At 40.7% G+C, this 27544-nt stretch overlaps 1 protein-coding gene across 13 annotated transcripts in view; it reads left to right on the plus strand.

Annotated features, from left to right (window-relative positions):
• tns1b (tensin 1b) overlaps positions 1 to 27544 on the plus strand; it is a 220959-nt gene that overhangs the window by 70959 nt on the left and 122456 nt on the right. For all 13 annotated transcript variants that reach the window (XM_083922296.1, XM_083922289.1, XM_083922299.1 and 10 more), the window contains exon 3: positions 15982 to 16019. In XM_083922296.1, the coding sequence (XP_083778422.1) occupies positions 15982 to 16019 (38 nt within the window). The remainder of the gene's footprint in view (positions 1 to 15981; positions 16020 to 27544) is intronic.

The raw sequence follows: 27544 nt of genomic DNA on the forward strand, positions 1-27544 counted from the left end.
AATCACGGAACCCACCGGCTGATGTGTTACAACGATTTACCTTTTAATTAGCTTTAGTTTAATTTATCAGCTTTCATACGCAGATACCTGTTTATAGAGATTAGACAACATGTTGTCTGGACCTTAAACACCTACAGAAAATATCGACTGGGACTGTAAACAATGACAGGCGCATTTAAGAGGAAGTCTTGGTCCATATATCCACTGGCCACACCAGAAACCCAGAAATATTGTCTGATACTCCCACAGGCTAAATTGTCATCAGTCTAATAGCCGATTGCTTCTGAGGTTGGTTCTTTGGAGGAACACCCTGCTCCACAATCATACTGTTTGTCTGATGTGGTGGTCACTGATCTGAGCATATGGGGGTTTACAGTATGTAACAGTTGAGATGGTGATAAGGGATATATCCTCTCCCAGATTTATGCTGCTGCTCTCTGTCACAATCTTGCATCCTTAACCTTTAGGCCCTTATGTAGTCACAAGAGTAAAGCTCTTGCCTGGATTTTTCTTTCATGTGGCTACATGCCATTCTTAAGAAATCACAGGTTGATATGTGAATGGCAGATGATATGTTGTTATGGTCTCTAGGAATTTACCTTGGGCTTTACATAAATGTGGTCCCTTATAAATACACTGACCACAGCTGGCTTCACCCGGACATCACTGAGTCTATCACTTAGTACTAAGCTTGTGGTTTGAGTCTCTCATTGTCTGGTAAAAGTGTGAAGTGACTGACTACCACCATCTCCTCCTTCTTTATGTACTGCTGAAAGAAAGGCTAATAAAATCAGTGCAGTTCACCACCTGCATTTGCTCTGCACTTTACTCTGTGATCGAACTACTGAGTCCAGATGTTGTCATCCTACGCTGGGACGTCATTAAATCTTGACGTTTTCGCCTTTGTTTGACATGCTCAGTGTGCCACAGACAGCATTTTGCAGAAGCATATTTATATCTGGTGTGATTTTATCATTAAAAACGGTACCTGTCCTTCTGCCTCTTAGTAAACGGACCACAGATTACATAGCACCAGCCAGACTGTGGTAGCAGTATTCATGCCTGCTAACTTAATGAAAGCAATCTGTTAAATTCATGGAAATTAAATCTTACCCTGCCATACTTACTCAATAGGAACATTTGAAAGAAAATAATCACTGCATTTTTAAAGTGGTGAGCAATCGACTAAAGTTACAAGTTCTTCCGCCAAAAAAAATTTTTTGTTAAGATATCTTGATGAAAATGTTTATAATTTGTTTGAGTTTCCATGAACTGCACAGACTGTTGCCATCACTCTGTCCCGGATAAATAGTTGTGTTTGCAGACAGTCATTTAAAATGACACAAGACAGCACCTGGGGCCATTGTTTGTGCAACTGATTTATAGTGGAAATAAACCCTCATGACAAGGCTGCGTTTAGGTCTGTTCTGATTTAATTGACCCTTAGTTTGCTTCTCTCTCATGTCTGCATTTGGTCATGTGTACAAGTGTGTGTGTGTGTGTGTGTGTGTGTGTGTGTGTGTGTGTGTGTGTGTGTGTGTGTGTGTGTGTGTGTGTGTGTGTCTGTGTGTGTGTGTTTGTGTGTGTTCACAAGGTCAACACAAAGTGAACAGTAGACTTCTACAGCATCAACCGCTCTCTCTTTCTTTCTTTCTCCGTGTTCCATGACTCGTCATTTTCCTATTTCCATTTTACCCCAGCTTGATAATACTCTATTGATAATACAAGTCTGTATGCTAAATATGGTTATGGGTTAGCTTAGCTTAGCACAAGGATTTGGGGGAAACAGCTAGCACTTTTTTGCTCACGTATCTTGCTTGTGTAAAAAACAGCTTGTTAAAGTTTCATATGCAAAGGAATAATATGAGAGTTGTATTGTCCAGTTTATGTGTAGGCATCTGACTGCTGGGGAAGCTAGGAAAATAAGGTTAGACATCCAACACTCTTCTTAAACTTATATAAGAAGCAGTGAAATACTATGAATATTCAAAACTAGTGATGTGTGTGAAGTAAATGATGAGCTCTGGCTCCCACCTGCTTTCTTTCTTTTCTTTTCTTTTCTCTTATTTAAAAAAAAAAAATTGGTACAAGACAGAATTGTTGGCTTGTCCTTAAACGTAGTATTTCTTAAATATGATCCAGAAATGTATCACTTTGTAAAAACATTAAGAGTCTAAGCGTGTTGAAGCTTCTGTGTTTCATCGGTTTACATCCCTCATAGAATCTTGCATATTTATTTCTTGCAACAATAAGAAAGTAACTCAGGCAGTGACATGTAGTTGTGTTTGATATTTTTTTTTACATTATTTAAGGTTTTTATACCAAAATTATGTAAAAACGATAAGGTTTAGTACAAAGACATAAAATAATTTAGTTGATGTAGGTGCATGAAACATTGCAAAATTTGGCTGAATTATTAGTTTTGACATTATGAGTAATTAAGTGCTGCTAAACCTAGTTGACACAAGTGAAATGTAAAATTATATTGGTGGGATGTCTAACGTTGAATCTCATCCAAATCTTACCCTGTCATTATCCCAGTAATTATTTTGCAGATAAAACCCGCCCCCTGAAAAAAAAGCTTCACTTCACAATCCTGCAGCTGTACTTTTTGAGACGTTACGGCCCCTGCTGGATCGGAGATGACGGAGAGACAACAGTACTTTTTGATCTTTCTGCTTACCTGAAGTCGCTCTGAAGCTTGTCAAGGGTTTCATGGAGGGGATGGGAGACATTGTCCATGATCACCAGCAGTTTTGCCAGCATCCTGTGCTCCACAACCTCCTCCAGCGTGACAAGCTTAGAGCCAACAACAGACCCTGCCTTCTTTATGAGTTTGTTCAGAGTGTTTGCGTCTTTTGCTTTGATGCCCGCACCCCAGGACACCACAGCGAAGAAGATGGTGCTCACGACAACAGACTGATAGAACATCTGAAGCATCCGGTTGCAGACATTGAAGGACCTGAGCCTCCTCAGGAAGTAAAGCCGGCTCAGGCCCTTCTTGTAGACTGCCTGTGTGTTTGTGGTCCACTCCAGTTTATTGTCTAGCACCACACCCAGGTACTTGTAGGAGTCCACAATGTTTATGTCCGTCCCACCAATGCAGACTGGAGAGGGCGGGGGCTTGTTCCTCCTAAAGTCCACCACCATCTCTTTCGTCTTTGCCACGTTCAGCTGCAGGTGGTTCTCCTCACACCACTTGACAAAATTGCACACCAGGGGCCTCATGTACTAAGACTTGCGTGGCTTTCTTACTAAAACATGGCGTACGCTAGAATCCAGAAACTGGCGTAAGCACAAAAAAATTCAGATGTATCAAAGTGTGCGTACGCATGGATCCAAGCACTTTTCCTTTTTTACATCCCAATCAACGTGGAATTGAGCGCACATGTAGAAGTGTTAAACTCCTCCCTGTCCACGCCCCCATTTAAATATGCAAATCAATGTAAATAGGGCCTGCAACTGGGATTCCCTCTCTGCACCATCAGATTTAAACGATGATGAGTGCTCTGGCAGTGGTATGCCATGGCGGTGTGCCAAGTTGTGCAGGACACCATAGGCCAGCACAATGCTTCTCAGGTGTGTACAGCAGCACCCCGCCTGACCTGTCTAGACAGTGCCAGCACCCCTTCAATAGGTCAATTGCCCTCTCCACCACTGCCCGAGTTCGGGAATGGCGGTCGTTGTATCTCCCCTCTTGGTCGGTGCCGGGGTTAGTGAGAGGGGTCAACAGCCACGTTCTCAGGGGGTAACCATATATATAAATATATATTAAAAAATCACACTACTGTTCGCGGGAAAACAAACAGGACAAAACAACTTCATTACATGGATTGACAAGACTAATCACAATAATATTAATGAATGCAGAGGTGCGCCTTGGCTACTGAAATGTGACATTTCCAACTTTACGCACGCGTTTATTGAGACGAATGATGAACACAAGGAGACATTCTTTTTTCACCAGGGAAAAAAACAAATACACATATTTTAATGCGCGTGTCCAAACGGGCATTGTGCTGGTTTAAATTCGGGGCGCATTAAACGGATAAATGATTTACTCACCGAGAAGCCACCCATCGCGCACCGTGCCAGCCTCCAACCTGATACCAACCATGCTATTGTTTAGATTGAACGAGTCATGCGTTGCCAGAAACCCAAGAGTGGTCAGCACCTGTGTGGGAACGGACAACCCCTGGCTCCTGGCTGTGTGTCGTTCTATGGCTGTCCGCAGCTCGGGGCACAGCTCCGCGCACAGCTCCGCGCACAGCTCCAGTAACACTGGTCTCGGCAACCCGAAACGACTCATGAGCCAGTTGTCGTCATTTGCAAACAGATCTTCCCGCTCTCTAAACTCCCTCTCACGGCTGATATAACCATTTGCGATGTCTTCTAACAAGGCCAAGGCTGCCATGGTTAATGCCATTTTTCATTAAATTTCGCATGCTTTTATATCCTTATCCTTATTTTATATCCTTATGATTGCAAACACGTGTGTGTTAATTTTCCATTAATGTTTCTCTGATGTGCACACACACTGAGGATGAATTGTTTTCACATAAATAACGCATAAAGTTTCCCAGCATCACCTCTAAGTGTCGCCAACGAAACAATAGCGGTAGAAACGTGCGTACGACAGCCATGAACTTTGCGTGGCGCACCGCACATTTCCACGGTCATTTCACTTTTGATACATCTGAACGTTGGCGTGGAAAATGGCGTACGCCACGTTTTTGTGCGTACGCAACATTGATACACGAGGCCCCTGGTCTCTGTACTCATCCTCCCTTCCACCCTCTACACGCCCCACAATGGCAGTGTCATCAGAGAATTTCTGCAGAGGACACGATGAGTGCGGTACTTAAAATCTGCAGTGTAGGTGGTGAAGAGGAAGGGCGACAGCACAGTTCCCTGGGGGGCGCCGATGTTAATGATCAGGCGGTCAGACACACAGTTTCGTAATCTCACATACTGCGGCCTGCCCGTCAGATAGTCATTGACCCATGTGGCGAGAGGAGAATCCACTTGCATGTTCTCCAGTTTGGCCTTCAGCAGCTTGGGCTGGATGGTGTTAAAGGTGCTGAAGAAGTCGAAGAACATGATGCGGACAGCGGTGTTGGGTCTGTCCAGGGAGGAGTAGGCTTCCTGCAGCAGGTAAATGAGTGCATCATCGAACCCAACATGGGGCTGATATGCAAATTGTAGGGGGACCTGTGATTGGCACACAAAAGTGACTTTTTCTGTGCCACTGAACTGTGTGCAGGCTCTTAACACATTGTTTTTTTGCATGCTCAGGACTTTTTTCCCTCTTTTTACGAGGTATCGAGGATTCTTTTTTAAATCCTGGTTTTTGTAACAAAGTTCAGAATTGTGTTGTCGTGACGATCTCTGAAAGGAACTGTTCCTCATAATGAATCCTTGCAGGCTCCAGCCGCTCCCTCAGCCTTGCAGCCCCTCCTCTCTGCTGCTCTTGTTTACTAACATCCTCCAGTCACATGGGCTCGCAATGGCACAAGCACTTGGGCTTCCTTTCTCTTTAGCGGTTGCCAGGATACAAGCTGTTAGTAACTTTGACAATAGCGTGTTGACGCAAGCCAGGACCGCAGTTTTCCAGTTAAAAAAAAAAGCCCTCTGTGGAAGGGTATTTTTGGAGAATTGGCCCTGAGGGCAGGAACTAGCTTTTCTATTCATTCACTGTAATGCTGTTCAGGTTAAATGGAAGTTTTTTGTGCAGGGGTAGGTCAATAGAGGGATGTTGTTGAGTACCCTAAGAGGTAAAGAGTATTTGGTCACAGATGATTTAGTACTTGGTATAGTTTATGAGGACAGCTAATTTCTTTGTCCGTAATTGATTTGAGTTTGTCTCCAAACTAAATAAAAACACCAACCTGTTTTCTCACTTCTCACAGCTGTTGCATTAAGCTTTTAAAATGTCATAATACAAGTTCATTGGAGCTCTAAGAAAAATAAAATCAAAACACATTCAAACAAATATACAAAACTTCAGAACAGCTCTTCTGTGAAGGGTGTAGCTTTTGTTCTGCCATCCCCTATCCACGGTAAACACGGATCATCAAAGACTGGCTGGAGACACACCACAGTAGCAGGTGTGTGTGTGTGTGTGTGTGTGTGTGTGTGTGTGTGTGTGTGTGTGTGTGTGTGTGTGTGTGTGTGTGTGTGTGTGTGTGTGTGTGTGTGTGTGAGAGAGTAAAGGTTATCACAGTGCTGTTGGTGACTGCTGAGCTCATACAGCTAGTATGCTGCAAATCTCAATTAGGGTTAAAACTGAAACACACATGCAGAATTGCTTTACCATCATACATTGATCTCAAGGTGTGAAAACATTTGGCTTCATGCAAGAACATTTGCATATTCTCAACTTTCTCTTAATTTATTTGTAATGGTGGGTTCATGCGAGTGTTCCACCTCAGATTCAGCAAACGCTCCTAACTTCAGAAAACTGGCAGGTTCTCCTAAATCACTTGTACAAACCACTTAAGAACCAATCTCTTCATATGAGTGGTTCTTGTATGAGGCCCATTGTGTTACTACAGTATATACAAATAGTTTGACTACTTGTCAGGTTACACATTCCGTGTACTTTATATCAGACACACGCACACACACACACACACACACACACACACACACACACGTATTGTACTAGTTAAAAGTTTGGACACGCTTTCTTATTCACTTGAATGGAAAAGTGTGTCCAAATTTTTGATTGGTACTGTATATATACAGAACATGAACCCATAGCGATGAACTTGATCCCCATTACTGTTGTGTCTCTCCTGCTGCCCCTCCTTGCTTTGACAGAAATCATTAGTGTAATAAGTGGAGCAGATCGATGGAGATGAATGTTAGTTTTCTGTGGATGATGGATACTGACTGTTTCCCGGTCTAATATAATTATCCTAATCTATTAAACTGACCAGATGATGACTTTCCATCGACCCCGGCAGGGGAAAAAGGCTCACTCTACTCTTTAAGTGTGAATGGACCAGACTTTTGTTTTTGTTCATGCAAATAACTTTTTCACTCCTGTCTTCCTGCATTTCTCTTTCTGACAAACTGTACATTCACACATCAGTGTCACACACAACACACTTTTGCTTAGTTTTCTAACTCTAGCTCCAGAGCAGTGAATGCACATAGGGCTCCACCTGTTGGAGGAGTTGAAACATTGCAACTGAAATGTAGCCTAGTATACTCACACACACACACACTCACACAGCTTGACAATACAAAGCATACAAACACATAGCCCATATACATGCAGTTCCAGAGTTGTTTAAATGATAGGGCTGCTCGTGGTCAGGTGCCCGTAGAGCGAGCAGTTAGGGGGTTTGGTGCCATGCTCAAGTACACCCCTGGCAGTAAACTGCTACCAGGCCACACTTTATACTTGGTCAATGCAGGACTTGAACCAGCACCCCTCCTGTTCCCAAGCCAAGACTTGATGCACTGAGCTACCGCCCCCTCAAAACTTGGGGCTATTGAATTGAGTAGAATCTATTGTTTAGCTCAACATCTATGTGTCCAAAGCCCATTTAGGCGTTCATCCTTTGGGCAAACGTCACAGTTGTGTTGTTATTTGTTGCTATTTAATTGTAAAGCAATCATCATACTAGCAATATTGAGATTAAATGCAAATTAAAGGTGGAGTCTGTGATTCAAATCCTCCTAGGTCTGCTTGCTGTCTGTTCTGTGTGTACGCTGGGATAAATCTGTTGTTCATACATGCTTGGACGTTCTGTGGGAGCACTGACGGGAGTGAAGGGTGTATTTGTGTTGGTGTTGAGTTCAGTATCAACAGTCTTCCTCCTGAATCACAGACTCCACCTTTAACGCTGCCATCTGCCCTGTGTTTTCAAATACAACTATTCTCTTTATCTTCTATCAAAGTTTATTCTTCACCTCTAAACTGCATTTTATGTGGTCACACCTCTCTGTATGTTTTTTATGCTTAAAAATTAAAGACGAGGACTGGATGCTTATACTGTACAATCCAGACTGCTTCTGTCTCCTGTCTCCCATGTGCACCTGTTTCAGCCACCAGGCGGCAGCAGAGTGCTTTGTCTCTAATTTAATTCCTTCACCGATCTGTACAACTGCATCTGCTGCCCAATATGAACTTCCAAAATCTTCAGCACAAACCTCAAACTTGTGCACTTTGTCTTATCCACATTTGTGGGGCTTCTTGTTGTATTTAGACGCTAATTTGCTGTGTTTTGGTAGCTGCAGCTTGAGTCAATGGAAACAGCTGTTTCAACCAAACAAAGTCAGACTAATACCCACAGTGAATAAAAAAAACAGATGGGAAAGTAAACAAACAGATGTGATGTTTGCTCAGGTCCAAGCAAACAGACGACAGAGATCACAGAATGATTCCATGGGAACTCTTGCTCAGGATTTATTCTGCTGTCCTGCCATGTTTTGGGGAATCTCCCATGTTAGGAAAGCCTTAACAGCTGGATGAAGGCGGGGCTTTACCCACAGTAACCCAACACAGGCAGTGATTGTAGTTGGGAAATGTGTGGGCTGGATGATGCCACTCCAGTGTAAGTCCAATGATGGATTGTGATGACTGAGAGTCAATAATTACTAACATTAATACAACAGCGAGACACAACAGAGTATTAGAGAGAGCATGTTGGCACATGAAATAAAAAAACATATTTTTTAGCTGTGAAGAATAGAGGTTTAGTCATGTAAGGCCATCAGCATCAACTTTTGTGGAACAGCTGAGTGCCCTTCATCAGGCTGGAGGCAGGATATTGCATCCATACAAACATAGAAGACAATTGCATCCACTTGCCACTGAAACACTGCAAAGGCTAAAATCAAAAAGGGCTCAAGGCTAGCCTGCTGTTTCCATGGCAACATCATACTGTACTGTACTTCCTGTTTGCATTTTACTTTCACTCAAAGCATAATGGGAACCTTATGGAGAATCTTGATATATATATACATCACATTTTTGAGTAGCCCAATCTTTCCTGAAAATAACTTTTTGTGGCGTGCCTATGTAGCTGAGACATGTAGTGACACTACAAGCAAGCTGTCAACTGAAACTCCATGTTACCCAGTGCCAGCCTACAGTAGCTGTGCCAAACAACAGACAGCCCCGGCAACCAGCAATGCCCAACGCTATTGACTGCTACAATGGAAACAGAACTTGACAGAAAGTCATTGTCAAACACGCCAGTTAAAAAAAATGAATTCAGACTAAATATATTTTTCATTGTAAAGCAAAACTTTCATTCTGTACCTATCAAACCCCCCGTGCTTGTATTATTATTTTTAAATATAGCTTTTAATAAATATTCTGCATATTTAAACTTTAGTAGTCGTACTGTCATTAAATCCAAGAATAAAGCAGGAAGTACATCAGTTTTTGGCAAAAAAAAAAAAAACCCTCATCAAACTAGGGAAAAACTATACTATGTTAAAAATTAAGAAAGAGAACTGATGTGGGCATTCTCTGGTTTGGCTTAGCATGAGCACCATCTGGAGCTCAAAATGGCTCCCTGTTGTATATTTCAACTTTTTCACATATTAGGTAGGAGAAAAAAAAGGAGATAGTATGTGTTCGTACACAGGAGTGACACACTGTGTGTGTTAGTTCACTGTGTGTACACGTGTTGGAGCTCACGTGTTTGTGATTGCACATGAGAGGGAAAGAAAAAGGAAAGGGAGAGGGATGGAGAGAGTGAGAGGGGAGGAAGAGGAAATTCTCCAGCCCTGCCCTCTGATTGTGTTCAGTGCTGTAAGGGGGTCCAGCCCAGCCCTGTGGGAGTATACGCTCATTCCAAGGGACCAGGAGAAGGAAATCACCCCCACCTCCACCATTTTCTCCCCTCCTCCCTCCCCCTGATGTCGTGTAGCATACCACAGACCCGGAGTCAGATAGCAACTAGTGTTCCACACTTCTCATCATCTCCTCATTTTGACCAACTCCCATCCCTGCTGTCCTCTCATATCCTTAATGATTGATGTGAGGTGTTGTTGCACCCCCACAATATTATTCATCCTTTCTGTCTTTTCTCCAGCATCTTGTCTTCGTTTTGGAATCTCCTTCTCTCTCCTCATCTTCCGCCCCCCCTAGTCACTGCTCTGCTTTCCTCCCTCTCTTTCTTCCTTCCCTCCACCAGGAACATTTCTGCTCTGTTTATTCTCCAAAGCTCCGACTTCCTAACAAGGTAAAGCCTGCCCTGAGTTCTCTGGGCCCAGCGCTTTCACACCCAATATGGAAGTCCTGCTTCTTCCCATGTGGCTCAGGAGTGTTGTTTACTGGGGACTCACATGCTGGGAACAGCGCTGGACAATGTCCTGATAGACAGGCACATGGCTTTTTTTATGCTTATCAAGCAAACAGTCTAGTATGTTACGTCCATGAGAGCATTCCATGTCACTGATGTCACATCTAGTACGTTTAAAATATTTTTTGCAGGCCCCGGGGTTCCCACTCTCGCTGTGTCTACAAAAAGCTATAAATGTTGTGGAAAATACTCCCACACATGGGACAACACCATCAGGACTTTACATTAGGGCAAGCCACTTTAATAAAAACCTTTTCACTCCAGTTTTGGCTTTCCTTTACATTTTCATATCAGGCAGAAGTAAAACCAATGCAGTAAGTCTATTGCCAGTTTTAATAAACTGTAATAATTTAATAATAGTTGTCTAAGAATTGATCATGAAGTGTCCTTGGGCAAGACACTGAACCCCGAATTGCTCCCCGCACTGCGCATGGGTGTGTAGATGTGATGTGATTAGATGGTATCTAGAAGTCCACTGCCATCAGTGTGAATGCCTGTGTGAATATGTGAATGTGACAATAAGTGTGAAAGCGCCTTGAGCAGTCAGAATACTAGAAAGGCGCTATATCAGTACAAGTACATTTACCATGAACAGTTGTCTCCTGGGTCGAAGTCCTGTGTTTGATCAATCCACGCCAAACCCCTCCCAATGTGGACTTTGTCGCTCTTTATACCACTTTGTCAGACATCCTTCTTAGAGGCAGCCCTGCATGTCCTGGTACACGATTACTTGGGTTATATAAGTAAATAGTGCATTCCTTTTCATAGGTATAAGTACTGTAAAAATCCTTGAATGACAACAGCCTGAGGACAGCCTGAGGACTAAATTCAATCAAACTTCCTGTTTAACCTACAAATATAAATTATAGTGTAATGTTTTCAGCAAATTTAATAGTGTAAAACTAAAGTCTAACTTCTTATATTTTAACAGCCTAATTTAGCTTTGTGTTCACAAACGCTGTCAAAAGGACGTCAACACCGGTGAATAAGCAGTGTTACTCTTGGCCCTGGTTGGACACCCCGATCTCCTTGCTGTAAACATTGCGAGCTGCTGGTCGTCCACATTAACATCAATGTTGTCAAAACATCTGGGACCATACTTCAGTCCTTCACAATAAAATGACATAAATTAAAATAAAATCTTCTTAATTTCCATTTGTCATGTGTACCACTACCTGAGCCACTCACGTTCTTCGTGTTTTCTCTCATGAAAGTCACTTTTATTTACTAATTAGAGGTATAAATGTCCATGTACAAATATGAAATTTCACTTGAAGATTTTTAGAAGTGTATAAATGAACTCTACTTGCACTTCGGTGGTGATCACCCACCAGAAGCACCACAAAAAGACTGGATACTGTGTCAGATGGAATGTGTCCAGATCCAGGACTACTGTGACGGAGTCTGTGCCCTGTGACACACTTTGTGGGTCATGTTGTACAGAAGAACTGCATAAGGTTTGACCCTGGGAACTCGAGTACTCTTGGAAGTCTTGGAAATGTGTATCCCAGTAGGACTTCATGGTGCCAACCGCATTTGAAGGCCTTTAATTAGGAAGTCAAACTGACTTTCAAATGTTACCCCCCCAGTGCAAATATAGTCCTGCGTTAGCTTAAATAGAACTAACTGCCCCATGATGTAATTACATATTTGGCCCCGAAAAGGAAGCTTCTCACTTTTCCAATTTTCCGTATGTCTACACTCCTGGTCTTACAGTTCATTGAAATAGAAGTTCTTTAATCTTTTTATGAGATATACATCGAACAATGAGTCTGTTCTATGCCTGATATGGCATCACTAAATGATTGAGTTTTATTAGTGTCAATCATTAAAGCATGGCTGTGGGTTACCTAAATACAAGTCTCCTCAAAATAAGTGAATGATGCTGGTGTGCCTGTGCAAATAAAAGAAAAGAAATGTCTGCTAAGATTCAAGGCCTAGTAGCTGTTGGTTGACCCCGACCTTCTCTAAACACTAAACCTTTGACCCTGAACCATGCTAAGGTCTGTTTAAGGTTTAGAAGAAGCTATGAAGTCCCAAGGAGAGTTTCTAAAAAGATTAGTTAAAAATATCAGAAGGGCAAGACCATAAAACACACAATGCACAACACAACAAATGCAAACCATGACAATCTATTGGGCCTATTATGTGTTCATAATAATTTGGCTAACCTAGTAAACTAATCAGACTGGTCCGTCTGATGTCATGGAGCCTTCAATATGATTAGATTAACGTATTACACTCCCATTTGTTGTTGTAAACATTTTTGTTTTTGGATTTGTCATGTTCGCACTCCTGATAGCTGGTGCACCTCAGAGCTAGTCTGTACATGCGCTTGTCCAGGTTGTGCACTCTTTTTATTGAAACATGTTGCACTAAGAAGTCAGTGAAAGTAATCCAAATACAAGTGCCAAGCTCCTTTTTAATTCTGTTGAAGGACCCGTATTGTAAAGAGGGAAATTTACAGTCTTTTTTGATTATAAAGCAGATGAGGGAGCTATTTAAACACTCACTCTACAGAGAGATGCCTGTATTCAGAAACTGTTATATACAGTTGTGATGTTACAACTACACTATATATAGGTAGAAAGTGCGGTTACAGTCATTCCCGGTTGCAATGATGGTGCAGAGATGCCAAGACCGCAGATGCTGTCCAATCAGAGCAGACTGGTAATTTTCGGGAAGGGGGTCTTGAAGAGACAGGCATTAAAACAACGTTTCAGACTTCGATCTTGAGACGGCGGTGTTCTACTCATTCTCTATATTCAACCTTTTAAAGCATGTGACCATGTTCCATTAGAAACCCAAAATACAAGAATGAAAGGGAAAGTGAGTATTATATTCCAACTTTCAAATAGTTATTCAGATATCAGTCCACTGAAAGCACAAATTTTACTGCTAGACAATTCAACCCCAAACAGCCAATGAAATGCTAGCTAGCTTACAGCTTATATCATTTTCTTTGGGTTGAAAATCTTATCGTAGAGTTGCTTTTTTAAATAACTTTGGTACTTTGGATACTATGGAATGTAGATATTGTATCATTTTGAAACGTGGTATTGAAAATTATACTACTTAAAAGTATCAATACTGACAGCCTTATTCTTGTCTACTTTGAATTCCCATTGAAATAATCATGCCTTGAGAGGATGAGTTCTTCTTAAGACACTTGATAGAGCACATGGTTTTGAGAACAAAAGACCGTGTTTAAGAAATATATTGTGTTAAAAAGGGATATACATCAGAGAGAACAGAGCGTTTCAGAAGCACAATGTGTGTCTGAGGCAGCAAAGATAACAGGGAGTAAAGTGTTCAGGAAACATACAGCAGAACACATTATAACATAGACACCATCTCTACTCTCACACAGTGTGAGGACTGGCCGGTTCCTAAATTCATATCAATGACTTAACAACTAATCACAACAGATATTACACTAGCTTTGAAAAATGTGTCTGGAGACAGGAAGAATAACTCATTACATAAGGTTTAGGGTGTTCCAGTAAAAGCATACAGTCTTCTCCTTTATTTGGAAAGCTTATGTCTCGGCACACCGAGCTTTGTTTTGATTCTCTGTCCTTCGAGGGGCTCTAACAATTTATGAGCTGCTGGTCCAGGTGCTCTCCCCCATTGACCCTTATTTGTAGACCCAGTGGGAGTCCAGAGGGAGGGCTCGGGGCAGAAGGGAAGCCACAAAAAATGCTCAGCACTAACAGCAGACAAGTTGACAAACTAGCTGGTGAACATGGTGGCGCATTAAGCAGCTGCAGAGCCATATTCTTCCCTCAGAAGATGGTCCCAAACAAATCTAAAAGGTGAGCAACTACAGGACTTCCATATGCCAGGTGGCCACAAACATGACTCCAAATAAATGCTAATGCTGTTCTGTATTTGCTGGATGTGTAAATATGTAAGTTGTGTTCGCTTTTGGAATATTGGTCCGTCCATTCCATTGGTTGAGAATTAAATAGCTTAATAGGTTTGGTTGCCATGATTTGTTGCTGACTTGGTACAGAAATTTAAATTTGTACTCCATATGATTTCCATTCATTTAATTGCCTGTTAAGTTCATATCTATCAAAGAGTGATTTAAAACAATGGTGATTAATCATATGATCCACTAGTGAAAGCACTTCTACTTGCCTTTTTTATTCCAATATCTGTGTCTGTGGCGACATTCGCCGGCTAGATGTAAATAAGTCGCCATGTTAGAGACGCTGCTGACAGCCGTTGGTCTGTTGGCGCAGATCACTGCAAACAGTTATGCTGCATTAACTTGTAATCGGAAATCAGAAATTCAAACTTCTGAGTCAGGCTTGTAGTAAGGGCAGAAGCATAATAGGAACATATGTGTGTGTATTTAAGAAGAATGTGTTTCAATGAAGTTTACAAAAGAGAAAAAAAAAAGTCAACACACATAGTAAACGTGAAAGTGACAAGATGGAGGCTCTGAAAAAATAGACTTGTCTGCAATTACATCATACCGCCACAAACGCCGCTAGAAACAACCTACCTCAAATCTTATGGAGTACAACTTTAAGGTTCCCAGAGGAATCGAAATTACGATGCCCTGACTTTCCATCCAGTGCCCCCAGCAGGCCAGAGTTTTAAATCTTCCAGTCAAATATCTCCACCTCCCAAGCAGCTTGGCCCAATATTTGTTTTTTACACATTCCTAGTTCTTATAGGATGTGTCCTAACTCTGGTGAGTCCCTACATTTTCATGTAGCACAACCAGTATTTTTCACAATGTCAGGGCACCCATTTATAACCTGACTCCACCGGATTAATTGATTCTCATTTGCTCAGCATTTCCATCTGGGAACTCTCGTTTGGGGATCTTTTGAGAAGGGGAGAAAAATACTGGTTGCTGATTGAATAAACCATCACCAACAATCAATCATTTAGATCAACAAAGCGTAAAAAATACAGTAGAATTCATGGGATCAGGAAGGTCTAACATTGCTAAGCTATTTATGGATTGACATGAAATTAGGTATAATTCCCATCAGCCTCAGTTGTAGCTTAGTGCTAATTAGCAAATATTAGACTAATTCATATTTGTGTAAGAGAGAGAGGTGAAATATCTTGCATTATTCACAGAGAGGGACGTGATGTTTTCTTTATTATTAATTGTATTGTTCTTTATCAAGATTGTCTTGATAAACATATCTATGGAACATCTGTGCAGCTGTTTGTAAAGCTCTGTTGTGGTGTGGTGAATTAATAATGTTGAAGCTTGTCATTAAGCAGAGCAGTTTCCGGAGACAGACCCACAAATTAGCATGGATTTTAAATGTTCTATGTCCAACGCAAAGGTAATCTGCTGATCATAATCTCAAAGTCAACAAAGACGTTTTAAAGTTCTTTTATGATAATGAATTGAGCCTTTGATAGGGAACCAGTGTGCAAAGAACACAAAGGTCCTATTGGGCTGTATTAGCCTGCTAACAGCAGATGATATTTGACTTTGAGCACAGAACAAACACTCTGTGGAATGTAATAAGAACCTCTCGCTTTTTCATACCCCCTTGAAAACTACCCAATGTCATGATTCATGCCGGACTACAGTTTTTGAATTCGTCCACAATATTTGGGAGATTTTTATGAGCTGTGAAGTTAATTTCATTTTCTCTTTTTCTGTTTTCTCTAGTGTGCCGAATAGCCTGCCACAAGAAATGTGAAGTCAAGGTAAGAGTTAAACCATTTTGTTTAAAAAAACAACAACAACAACGGTTTCAACAGTATTTTCACATGATTTTACATATCAGATGCGTATTGCTTTGCACATGGAAGAGAATGTCTTCTAAACAATCTGAACTTGCCCTTAAAAATCCATCTGAACTTATCAGGAGGAAATATTATGTTTTAGGTGGAGTCAGCAACTCTACTGTATGTGTGTGTGTGTGTGTGTGTGTGTGTGTGTGTGTGTGTGTGTGTGTGTATGTGTATGTGTATGTGTGTGTGTGTGTGTGTGTGTGTGTGTGTGTGTATGTGTGTGTGTGTGTGTGTACATGCAGATGTTGGGTAGGTGGAGTTTGGGGAGTTAAAGTCCTGCAAAAAAAAATCTAAAGAATGTCTAAACAAGTGCTCTTTGTACCAGAATATGTTTATATTGGATAAACTCATGGAGATCGCCCTGCGTCTAAAAATAAAAGACCTCTGGACGGAGCTGTCGCTTGATTCATTTTGTTTTGGAAAGGCAAAGAGCACGTAAAAAAATGGGAGGGAAAAGAGAAGAAGCTGAAGTTCCTGCGGGGTTGTTAAAGAGGGAAGCTTGTGTGTTTTTGTGTGTGTGTAAAAGTGCAACTGCCGTGAGAGGTTTACAACAGGATTTGCACACATGAGCACGTGAACACACACATGCACACCTATGTATAAACTGCACGCACTCTTCATCTGGTATCCATTATTGAAATGGGTGCTACTTGCCAGCTTTGCCCAATCCCTCTTTTACTCACAGGAAATGCCAGGGGTGCAGGGCAGGCAGGCCATGCTAAGTACGAGGTGGGGGCTTTGGCCTGCCAAGCAGGGCAGTGCTCTCGTCGAACAAAATAGCAGAAATGATAAGCCCAGCCCGGGCTCCCTACTATCATTTGTTTTTGCATTGCAATATTTTTTACTGAAATTGCCAGTAGATCTGGAAGATTTAGGGCTCTTTACACAAACACTGTACAGTGCCTATAGAAAGTGCTGTTCCCCTTTTGAAATAGTCACTTTTTTGTTTTACAGCCTGAAATGATAATACATAAAATAAATAATTCAGCGTGATTAACACATTTTTGCCATTTTACAACTTTCAAGTGAATTTTTTTAAATTTCTGAAAGTTAATAAAAAATGAAAAACAAGAATAGCAGGGTTGGAAAAGTGATGAGTCCACAGAAAAAAAGTGATTATTTCAAAAGGGTATCAGCACTTTCTATAGGCACTGTAGTCCAGTAACTCAGTGGGATTTGGGGGTGAAACTGGAACATTGTTGCCTTTTTCATTTCGTTCAGTTAGCGTTCATTTGTTGTAATTTATTTATTTCAAGACAAGGAGAGTGCACAATAAGACACTAATCCCGTACAACAAAAGAAAATGCATTGTACCAGGTTGTAGCAGAATGATGGAATAGTGCCTAAAAATGAGTATAGAAAAATAAAAATAAGAACAATACAAAGCAAAGAGACAATGGACACATGGAAGCCGATTCAACAGGAGATGGGATCTGTCAGATGTTGGCCCCTAAGATTTAAATCTAGGCTGCCCCCAAGCGCACACACACACACACACACACGTTTGGATCACGTTCTCAACTAAAGTGAACAGAACTGTAGTGCACTTGGAAGTGCTGTGAGGCCCAGGTTCTCATGCAGACCCAGGTTCTTTTGGTCTGCACCAGAAAGAGCACTCCCTCCACACCCAACTATCTGGACTATCCGACTATCCTGTCGTGATAGAAACGCATGCAGAGGTGCTGAGATTTTGAGACTTTTGCTTCCACCCCAAAGAATGGAGGATAATTGACATTTTGTAAATAGTGAAGAAGACATTTACATTTTCACATTTCATCTCTAATGTCCCCATTACTCTGACAGTGTTCATATGGATTATTTCTTAGAATAAACTATTTGGGTACTAGTGTGTGAATGTGTTTCACAAAATGCAGAAGTTATTGGTCTTATTGAGCATAAATATGCAACCAAAACACTGGGTCCTTTTTCCTCTGTTCACAACAACCCACTCAATTTTTTATGTCGCTGTATTGCAGAACAAAGTGCGATGTATGAAAGTGGGCTTCATACTTGAAGATAACATTTGAATTTCAGGAAGTCACAGGTCAAAATTGAGGGAGGAGGCGTTAAAGGAGCACAGAACATACTCCCAGTGTCTATATATACAAAACTGGAACTTTCCATCTCCAAAAATCACAGCAGCATTTCCTTTTCTAAACATTTCAGCTGAAAATGTCATAGCTTTGGCAGGAAGAAATTTGCAAACAAGCCTAAGATGAAAAACAAGGGAGTGACCACGGCAGGGTCAAGCTTGATCACTATCGGCACTCGGTCTGGCCTGCAAGACCATTGTGTACATTTTTATGATTTATTTATTTAAAAAAACAGATAAAGCTCTCTTCTATTTGCTGTCAGTCATATATGACCTTACAAGTTAGGAATCTCAGCTGCTGATCATAATTTGGCTGGGAGTTCACACTACACATATTAATCTCTGACACAAGATAAGACTATGTAGCCCATATTTAACCTGTCAACTGCAAACAAATGGTCAGACCTGTGTGTGTGTGTGTGTGTGTGTGTGTGTGTGTGTGTGTGTGTGTGTGTGTGTGTGTGTGTGTGTGTGTGTGTGTGTGTCTCTGTCCGTCACCCTAAGGTGTGTTTGCTCTCAGCTGGATGTGAAAAATGCTTTAAATCTCGTCAGTATGATTTCACTCCTGGGTGAGAACAGGAGCGAGTGTAATAGAGCACCCTGGAAGTTAAGACAGGGGTAGATTTAAAGGTCATATTTGTGTGTATCTGTGTACATTTGTGCTGATTATTCTACCTGTCATTTGTTTTACATGTGTTCTTCCTTTGCCCAAAGTGACCTCTTTCTAAAAAAAAACACAGGGACTTTCCCACTTTGCAAGGTACAACCTGAGACTTCTTAAGGTTTTTTCACGCCAACATTAGTCTAAGAAACACAGAGTAATAGCAACCATAAGGGCCTTTCACACGGCATGTTCTTAGCCCAGGGTTCTTCGGAACATGTAACTGATGTTAACAGTCAAGAATTCTGTTTTGCTTTACCCATTTCCCACTGGGAAATTTTAGCCCAGGTTAAGATTTTGCTCTAGAGATTGAGTTTGTGCGATTAATTCACGCGTCAAAATATAATTTTTTTTTCTGAACTTCGTCACAAAGAAAGCAGATATTATGCCGTGATGACGCAACGTACATTTTTTCAGGACGTGGTAGATTTGTCTGTACTTTTGCACCATGAATAAATAATAATCACTATGACAAACTTTGACTTTTACCCGTACTGATATTTGGTGCAGATCCCAATGCTAAGGTCAAAAGTAGTAAAAGCAGAAGTTGGCCAGTAGTAGTAGTAGAAAAAAGGCTTTAGTAGTACTTGATAGACCAGAGGTGTCCAACCCTGCTCCTGGAGAGCTGCTGCCCTGCATGTTTTAGGTTTCTCTCTGCTCACACACTGCTCTTTATCAAGCAGCTGAAGCTTTATAATGAGCAGAGCATTAGACTCAGGTGTGTTACAGCTCGGGTGTGCCTCCAGCATTTCCACCAATAAGCCCAAGCAGTAATAATGTGTTTTTAAAAAAAAAATGTGTTTATTCATAGAGCACTTTTCATAACATAAAATTCAGCACAAGATGCTTTAGAAAACACAAAAACAAATCAACAACACAGGTGTTAATATAGGAATCCCTAGAAATGTTTTCGATTACAATAATAAAAACAGTTTTAGGATACAAATCCATAACAATTATGGTAAAAAGCTACGGAAGCCCGAAAAGGTCATACATCACATATATTTTATTTCCTCTGTTTCACTGTCATAACAAGATAATATCTCCATCTTCTCATGATAACAAGGTCATTTTCCTCTGTTTTCCTAAGATAATGAGAAAATTAATTAGATAGATAATGAATGAAACGTGATACGCCTGAGATTTCCATCACACCTGACATGTCATGCCTCGTGAAGACTTCATATCTTGAAGAGCACTATGGACAACACTGCCAGAGGATTTCAGTTGGTTATTTACTACTAAAATTAAACTGTAATCTGTATATTTATGTGCACATTGTAAAACTTTTCACTGGTATTTATGTTGTTGTTATATAATATTGTTGACAATAAAGTTTGTTAAAATAACAAACATAAACCTATGTAGTTAATGAGGACATCAGTACGGTGATCCTGAAGTGCAAATCACAACACGCCTCCGATAAAGCTGAAACCTTACTAACGCCTTCTAAGATGATGTACACTAATGTGAACATTATTTGTAATAAAAAGGCTTGAAGTTATTTCTGCCTATCAGGCCTTGATTGAAGAGATATGTGACGGTGACTGCTCCTCTGACATTGCTACACTGAAGGATGTTTATTCGTTATCACGAGAAAAAAAAGACGAAAAGGATCTCCTTATTAGGGGAAAATGGATCAAAATGCTCTCATTATAACTAGAAAACGTAGGTAGTATCTTGTTATCCCAGGAAAACAGAGGAAATAGAATGTATGTAATCTATGACCCTTTAGGGCTTTGGTAAATTTCAAACAATGATGTTTAAGGCATGAGGATTATAAAACAACAACATGGAATCTCCAGTGTCCAAATATTCAAGATAATTCAAAAAACTTTACCCAGTTCATCATTGATAAATGCAGTGCACACCAGATTGGTCACTCCTTCTGTTCTTACCTTTCACAATAAAAGCCCTAGACTGTATAACTGTTGAGCCGATTTTGCAGGCTGAGCACTTCAACCGAATGAATATTTGCAGGTGAACATGTCACGTTTTTGTGTCGTTTATTTGTCACACTCCCAGTGTGTAAAGACCCTTGCAGCTACAATGCAATAAGACAACAGTAGATCTGATAAAAGTTAATTATCCTATATTGGTTTGTCCACAAAGCCGTGGTCGCTATAGCAGAGTCATTTCCCTCTGCATGGTATTTGTACACTGAGGTGAACCCTTTGTTCTAATCATCACAAAGCGACGACATTCTCTTCCTGTTTTGTAAAGTTGAATCCATTTTCCCTTTTAGTCTGACATTCAGTATAAACATACTGTAAGAAATAATCTGCTCTTCAGTTGTGGTCTGTGGTCTCAACACACAACCTTATCCCCCTGAACCCCAGGCTCTTTTGCTCTATTTCACTGCCTTTATTCACAGACTTTCTGCTGAGTACAGTCTGATTGAGGATGCTAGTTCTTATGGATTTGGAGTGTAGTGTGCCAAACTGATAAAGTGGGGTAGTGTTTAGACTCATATTGATATTTCAGAGTTTATAAAAACCTAACAAATATGTATTAGCCATTTCTTTATTGTAAAATTACCAAAAATAAACTTGTCAAAAAACACCAACAGTAAATATAACATGAGCTTTACATTCAACTAAATACATATATGTAACAAAATTATAAACAAACCACATAAAAATATAAAACATATAAATGAAGCCTGTTAGACTTTAAAAAGAAAATATAAACAACAGTATATAACCATGCCTATAATAAACATTAAATAAATTGTTGTGTTGTGTGAATAAGCCTGTATTTGAAACTGAACATTCATGAATTAATAATAGCTAACTTTATTTATACATTTGTTTCTTATTTATTGGTACTCTTTTGGTATGTCTGCAATTTATTGTTCCTTATCAGCCAGCATGTACACTATATTATACTGTGTGTCTGACAAGGTAGAATTGGCTGCAGTAAGAACCCCACTGAAACAGCGGTCAGGCTCTAGACTGGGTTGGAAACACTTAAAGTCAGGAATAAGCCGAGGTGCTGCGTGGAACCTATTAGATTTCACTGATCCTTCGTTGCCTGTCAAGTGTGTTTTGAGAAGGAAACTACCATGTTCCACTGTTAATGAGGAAGGAGGTCTGAGAAAGCAAAGTGGGAGAACATGAACACACTCTCACTCCACTACTTTTTCATTCTCCGCTCCAAAATGATGGAGCATTTGTTTTCATTTTTCCCAGCTCCTGAAATTCTCTGAATGCGTGTTTGGAGAAAAATCACGTGTTTCTTTGTGCTGGCTGGCCTCCACTGTCTGTTTGTTATTTCACATTTGTTTTTTGTAACCACTTCAGCTCCTTTCATTGAGCAAAACATGCCTCAGTTAGGGATCTGGTGCTTGCAGCATGCTGATGGATATGTTCTCATTTTACTCAACATGTTTGCCAAGTGAAAAGCTGCAAAATGCTTCTTTGTATTGCTATTATGTGTGGCTAGTTTCTAAGGGAGAACAACAGGTTTCCAGCTGGCCTTCCCCTCACCTGCTCAACACAGCTTGGATTTATACCTGTGGAAGGTTACAGTAGCTGTCTGGTCACCAGGGGCTTCATGCACAAAGACAGTTAGAGTCAGTGTTTAAACAGGTCGCTTTAACTGAAAGATGCTCCAAACTGTCCGAAACCTAAAGTTAATCAATTTACAACTAGAAGGGCACTCTGAGAGCACAGACCTACATCAAAGCCATGTCCTATCTCGCAATGTGAATAACATCAGCCCTGTGATTTTGATCCTCTCTAAAATGTAATGGGTTCTTCTTCGGCCAGTTTCATGGAAATCAAGCCCACACACGCAGCCAAACACATGATCTCCTTTCAGGCTTACGCCTGGTTGACATAATGCATGAGTATTATATAATATTGATGATTAAATAATGGATTTCTCAGCTGATCATTTCAGCGCTAATACCACTACTCTAAACTTTGGTTAACTTTCGATAGTTTTTAAGAGTAATTGTCACCTGGGAACCACACAAATCTTTGAGCTTGTCTCCATGTTTTGCTCTGCTTTGGACAGAATTTCAGCGGGCTACATCCTGACTGGGCCATTCACAACTGTTTATCTCATATAGTGAAGGTTTCAGGCTATTACTGACAACTTGACAAGACTGTGACATTCTTTTGGTGTCGGTTGGGTTAGGGCACACACGTTCACATGACCAGTTTTTGCCTACAAAAGGTAAATGAAAGAGAAATGAAGCCACCTCGCCCGGGGGAAAGTCTTGTGTTTTGGGACCCATTCAACACCCTAACCTTGCTCCTTAAGCAGAGATTCACTATTTTATACTACGTCTCCTCCTTTCAATTCATGGAATACACACAAAATACAAATGTGGAAAACTCACAAAATACTGTGCATTAGTTTTTGTGTTTTTTTGAAATTCTAATGGCAAAAATGGCAACACTGATTCACTGACATGCTGATGCTAGATCATCAAAGCTGTTATCTGCACGCTGTAGTCTGTCTACATCTGTCCGTAGCTCTGTGCTATGCCACATGTTTCGTTGCTCTGATTGGTTGTACATCTGTCCAATTCCACCCACAGTCAGTTTGATCTACAGCTGTTGATCTACAGCTGTTCTCTTGGATATGGAAAATGAACTGAAAACTCATATTTGCGATTTGGTCTGGTGATGTCAGAGAGAGTAATTGTGCTGAAATGGGCAATTCTTTTTTTTTTTTTGTCCTTAATCAAAACTAACTGTTTCTGCAGCAGCAGCTGTCAGGATCATTTAGCAAGATTCACCTCATCCTCTGATCCAGTGGCTTCCTCTGGATACTACACATTGCTGCAGGGCTCATTTATCACACTGGCATTAATTGAAAACTTTGGAAGCTGTGTCACCGTGCAACTTAGTATTGTCGCTTCGGCATAAGGATTCCTCTTTTTGCTTCTAATGGCAGAGTACTGTAAATACCTTCTGTTAGAGGTTGTTTTAACTTTCATTTCTATTCAATGTTTATGCAACTCGTTTTTTTTTTTCTCAGGCCTTTGTAAGACTTGAAGTACTTTGGGTGGGGGGGGGGGGGCTGTTAGGAAAACATGTCAAAGTCACATCTCTGTGACAAATATGGAATGGAAGGGGTGGTGTCATAATCAAAATATCCCCTTGGGTCCTTGCCATGGTGTCTGGATGTACTGTGTTTTAAGTAAGCAGCTCATAGTCAGATCAAATACAGAGCCAGCCAGCAGCTCTGAGGCTGATTGAATTAGCAGTCACAGGACAAAACACATGCTCGCTCCTCGTTAGGATGTTAGGATGTTTGGAGAACATGACAACAAAACAAGCACGAGATAAATCATACGGCCCCTAATTTGAGAAATTATGTTTCCACATTTATTTTCATCTGGATTTTCAATTGGTTTCATATCATGAAGATGAGAATGAGTCACCGAGTCTACATACTTCAAATCATATGCAAAACCAAGACAACTTTAAAGCTGCATTAATCATTTTTTCGGGCACTTGGGGGCAGCAAGTTAAGTCAGTTTTTTTATGTAGCACATTCAAGGACTTGGCCCAAAGTTCTGTCCATTCCAGGCATGTGGTGAGGGTCTGCCTGAATACAGGTATACATTTTTAAAGACATAAAAGGTGCATACAAGGCATTTACTGTATACATACAATGTAACATTAATAAAAAGAAGGCAAGATCTACAGTACGAAGTGGAAACCTACAACAACTTGATACAAACATGATAAAATAAAAAAATAACAAAAAACATAACTAACATGAAGCTACACGGTGGTGTAGTTGTTAGCACTGTCGCCTCACAGCATGAAGGTTCCAGGTTCGCAACTCTCTGTGTGGAGTTTGCATGTTCTCCCCGTGTCTGTTAATTGATAACTGTAAAATTGCCCGTAGGTGTGAATGGCTGTGCATCTCTATGTGCCCTGCGATAGACTGGCGTCCTGTCCAGGGTGTACCCCGGCCTCGCGCCCGATGTCCGCTGGGGGCGGCTCCAGCCCCCCGCAACCCCGACAGGGACAAGCCGTTGAAGATGAATGAATGAATAACTAACATGAAAAAAATAAAGTGAAGACAAAACAACAAAATACACAACAACTAACAGGAGAAAATCAAAGGGTCAATCCAAATAAACAGACATCAGCGCACTTGCAGACTTGGACTTTACGGGGTGCATTACCGGGAAGTCCATGAGTGTGAAAATATTGTGCTAAAGTTCTGCACAAAAATGTATATGATATCTTATGAAACGACGAGACTGTCACATAATTTTGGTGTCAGTTAGGTTAAAGCACACTCTAACTACCGTTATGTGACCGGTTTTTGCCTACAAAAGATGATGATAAGGGATAGGCATCAAAATGACTTAGTTAGGATTAGAAAAGAGGTTTTGGTTTGGCTTGAATAGCAACAAGGAATGAATCCAGCTCCTACCAGATGAAAGTCTTCTGTTTTGGGACCCATCCAACACCCTAACCTGCCTGCTTAAGCAGATATTTGCTGTCTTCTTGAATGTGTAAAGCAATTACTGTACTAAAGCATTAATTGAATCATGTGGTCCAGAAATAATATTATACCACATCATGGTACAGAAATATGTAGAAGAATATCTTATAAAAGCTGTAGTGTAATGCCAGATATATGGCCTATATGGCTGAAAGACAGTAATAAGTTCTGCAGTGATCATGATATCGTTGCTTGAACATTTCCAAGGCAAAGAGTGAAAAAGATTTGAGTCCCATCTATCATTGGCTGTACAGTCTCTCTCCCACAGCCACTTCCTGGTTGATCCTACACAGAAGTGTCAAAAAAGCAGTTCTTTGAGAGTCGTCTAAGGGCAGGTTTCATTATAGAGCAGTTTCTCATTGACCCCTGTGTTAAACAGGCCGTTTTTACATCATAAGTAAACCTATAACACAAAAATGTTGTGGCTAACATATTAGCTAACAGTTGCTTATTTAAGCATCTAGCAGACACAGTTTGGAGTCATGTTTCTGGACCTTAAGGTGGTGAGAGAGATGAGACTGAACCATATCAGTAAAGTCCGTGATAATTCTCTGAGGGTCTGTTGCGTGGGACATCTTTAGCATTACACATAGTAATTTAATCCATTGTTGACAAAAGTATGAGTCACAGCTATAACTTTGACCTTGCAAACAAAGGATGCTGTTGTCGATTTAAACTTAATCCTGAGCTTAACTTTAATGATTGTAGCTGTGAGAAGCAAAAGAGAGGCTCACTGATCTTTGAGTTTCATAAAAACCAAAAACAACCATCTGTCTGCTCTCCTCGTCCCAATGCGTGAGTGAATGTCTTACACAAGGACCAGTGGCTTATTGCCATGTATTTAGTAACTGCATGGTAGCAACATGATGTGCATAGATACAGCACAGAAAACAAACAGGAACGCCCAGCCTTTAACATGATGGAGTAATCAAGAGTTGCTGGAAAGAATGTCAACAAGGGGCCAAGTGCATTCAGGAGACATTGATGCTAGGAATAAGTGAGGGGAATGACTTCGTCGAGCATGCTCTTGCATATACAGTATTACATCAGATTTAATTGCCCTACAAAACCTTTATTTTAGTGAAGAACCGTTGCTGAGTCTGAACCTTGTTTTCCGGTATCACTTATCTTCCCTGACCACTACACCAGCTGTGGGTAGCAAAGCCTCGCTGGAGAATACCTCCTCATTATATGCTGAAGGAGCTCTGAGACTTTTTCTTCAAACTCCCCGCCCATATATCTTCAGCCTTTCTTTTGATTCAAAGGGACTACTTTTCCATCCCATGCCTGCTTCAACTCCTGCTGCCTAATCAGGACCATCCAGGAGAAAAATCCATGTTAAATCTGGTTGGTACGCTGCATGGGTGTTGGTGAAAGAAACGTTCCACTGGGTGCTGGGGCACAGTGATCTACTATGATACGCTATGCTGTTGCCTGGGAAAGCCTGAGTCAAACTCATGAAACTGGACCTCACCCAGACAGCCCTCTTTCTCAATCTTTCCTTCTTTTCTTTCCATCTTATTCTCTGTTGATCTTTCATTGACCGTTCCTCTGTATGTCACTTTTTCTCAAGACTAGCATAGCTGTTTTTTCTTCCTCTGTCATTATCTCTTGTCTTCCTTTCCCTCTCATTCACCCAACGGTAATATCTATGTAGGTCTAATAATCTCTCGATCTGCCCTGGTTTGCCAACCTGCTCTCTTCCCAACTCATCACATACAGTGGCTTTGTCAAGACCCTTTGGCATCACTTGTCAATGCAATGGGTTGCCCTTCATGTTAAACTGTGAAACAGCATTTTTGAACTACTAATACTGCTCAAAATAGCACCAAACCTCTAAAGTAGCATCATTAGAGTCCCTAAACATAAAACGAAGCAACAAAAAGATAGTTAACGAACCCGGAGTTTATTAAAAACTTTTCTCTTTGAACTGAACTACTTGTATGGACTACCTGTCAACATGGACCTACCGGTAAGGCACAGACTTGTAAAACCGTCTTTTTTTAATAAACTTCGGGTTTGCTAACTACATTGTTGGTGCATTGTTTTATATGTAGGGACCAGTGAAGAACAGTGACAGTCCAGCGATTGGTGCGTTTGCCCACTTGCATACAGGAAGGATTCATGCTAAGAGATCTGTCGACAATTTAGTGGTCTAACTTACATAAAAGAATGTTTTTCTCTAGGATTGTCTGAACACTTAAA

This window comes from Echiichthys vipera (assembly GCF_963691815.1).
Source record: "Echiichthys vipera genome assembly, chromosome: 10".
NCBI lineage: Eukaryota > Metazoa > Chordata > Actinopteri > Perciformes > Trachinidae > Echiichthys > Echiichthys vipera.